The 2513-nt window shown below is 42.6% G+C and overlaps 1 protein-coding gene across 1 annotated transcript in view; it reads right to left on the reverse strand.

Annotated features, from left to right (window-relative positions):
- Positions 1-2513, reverse strand: part of LOC102843400 (zinc finger protein 420-like) — an 87155-nt gene that overhangs the window by 79103 nt on the left and 5539 nt on the right. Inside the window, exon 3 of the mRNA XM_006902426.1 lies at positions 318-444. Within this exon, the coding sequence (XP_006902488.1) occupies positions 318-444 (127 nt within the window). The remainder of the gene's footprint in view (positions 1-317; positions 445-2513) is intronic.

Consider the following 2513-nt stretch of genomic DNA (forward strand, 5'->3'; position numbering starts at 1 on the left):
ACAGTGGTTCAGCAAACAGTGGCAGTAATTGAGTTCTATTCCCAGTCTTCCAAAGATTTTCCTGACTTCTGACCAATGAAATTGATGGGCCCACTTATGAGAATAACAGAACTGAGTCCGTTAAATCACAAGAAGAGAAAAATGGACTATCAGACACAGAGACCACATCAATGGGGTATTCTCCATATATGAGTGCCAAAAGCCAAGAGAACCTTCCTGTTTTATTCAACTCCCATTCTTCATGCCAAGGGCAATGTTCATGAATTAGTATTGGGTGCATTAAGAAGATTGAAAAATACCGAGAAAGCTATTTTTACCTATGAAGTCCAGGTTTCTAAAGGTTTCCATCATCACATCCCTGTAGAGTTTCTTCTGAGCATCATTCAGCAAAGCCCAGTCTTCCTGGCTGAAAAGAATGACCACGTCCTGGAGGAGCAAGGGTTCCTAAAACACACAACAGATTCTGGGATCAGCAAGGTTCCATGGTCACCAACAGGCACAAGAATAAATTATGAGCCTGAGAGACCTCACAACTGAGAAATCACAGTGACAGGACAAAAGGTATGGTTTCTACCAAGATCTATGTAAAAAAAAATCAGCCTTCAATCTTGTTTCTTTTTTTTTAATTTTTTTTTATTATTATTAAATTTTATTAGTTTCAATGAACATTCACAGGGATTCTGGGCTTTCACTCCTTCGTTGCCGCACCATTCTCTCCACCCTCCTCCCCAGTTTGTTCTTCTTCCCCCGCCATCCGAATGTCTGTTTTAATTGTCCAATTGCCACAGTGCTTGTCAAAGTCAGTTCTGATTAATCTTCTTTGTCGGTGTGTCCTTTGCCATTCCCTATCACTCCTCCCTGAGAGAGACTTCACCCTGAGTCATAAGGAAAAGGGGATGGCGTATTCTCTTAGCTACTTCCTGCTGAAAAGGGACGCTGTGGGTTTCAGGGTGAAGATCTTCTCTCACTACTCTAAAGGGCCCCTTTGGCAGTAGGAAACACATAGACTATTATGGAGATTGATTTTGGAATTTAGATGCACTCTTATTGATTGTGCTTGGCCGTACATGTTTATATCCTTGAAGATGTATCATGGGGGTGTTGCAACCTTTCTCCTGCCAGGTAATCTTGTTTCTTCACATTGTAAATTCTCTTCATGATTAAATCCTGTCCCTCAGATAGACGACATACTGAAAGAACTTGTTTCTGAGTGTCTAAGGTTTGTTATTCAAATGTCTTTCCTAGTCAACAATTGTTTTCTGCTTAAGTATTTGTTGTAGGAAGAAGACAGCATTCAGATAGGACACTACTCCCACCCTGATACAGGCTGATGGAAGCTCCTGAGACCCCAGTGCTAGTCTATCAGTCTTGGAAGGCTTGCTTGCCTTGGACACAATATTCAAGTGCATCCAGTGTGGCCCACTGCTCACAATATCTGTACTAGCAGCCTTCATCTCTCCAGTCAAGTGAGTTATTCCTCAGACAGGTCTGGTCTCTGGGAGACCTTCCAGCAGACGACTGAACCCAACAGACAGAGAGTAGTTAGGGAAAAGGAAAAGTTGCTGATGTTGGAAATCATGAACTTATGCAGCAAGACAAACGTTTGGACAACACTGTCTCAATGCCATTAATCTTAAGAGAAATTATGAAAACTACTGGCGTCTGGATAGTGGAATATGCAACAAAGGTCCAGAAGCGTTTTAACATGTGTCTCTGGGGGAAAAGCGGGAAACAGAATAACAAGAAACTTTAGGTAATGCAGCTACTATGCTATAGTCAGTCTCTGAAAGCAAAATTTACTTGGCACTATGAAAGTAGTGGACAGAACTCCTAAGAAGCTGGTCGTTGTGATAAAGGCAGAATATGCAAGTGAAAAGAATGTAGAAACTGAGACAGCCAGAACCGGAACTGAACCAAAGCCTCTCCCAGGTCACAGTTTAATCTCAGGATTTACAGTGAAAGAACCAAGCGTGTGGAAATGAACAGAAAAACCTCTCTAACTTGTGGTCACAAAAAGTCACTCCAGGAGGCAGATGGGCAGGATTAAGAAATTACTGGAACCAGGAGATAGGGCACAGTGGAAATATATAAGTGTGTAGATCATTATAAGCGACCTCCTCAGGAACCAGCACTAAAATGGGTGGAAAAGTGAAAGTTTGTAGCAGCATCGGAGTTTCTGTGTGCTGAAGAAAGGAGGAACACACGTGGCTTAAGGTCAGACCCAACATTATTAACACAACAGGGCCCAAGGACACTGGAAATTGCAGTCACACAACACATGATCCCAGAGGGGTGATGAACTTGATAAGAGTGGATCAGAGGGGAGCTCTGGTGGCCTAGTGGTTAAGGAGCTGCAACTAACTGAAACAGAGGAGGGAGAGAACTGTGTAAAAGAGATATATGACTGGGTACTTCTGTCATCACAGGAGTCTAGAGCGAGGGCTGCATGGTGGAAGGGACCTGGGGGAGGGTTTGTAAAACAATGAAAGAATCTTTTCTTTTACTTTTCCATA

Source organism: Elephantulus edwardii, unplaced genomic scaffold, assembly GCF_000299155.1.
Source record: "Elephantulus edwardii isolate Elephantulus edwardi_28Jun2011 unplaced genomic scaffold, EleEdw1.0 scaffold00410, whole genome shotgun sequence".
Taxonomy (NCBI): Eukaryota; Metazoa; Chordata; class Mammalia; order Macroscelidea; family Macroscelididae; genus Elephantulus; species Elephantulus edwardii.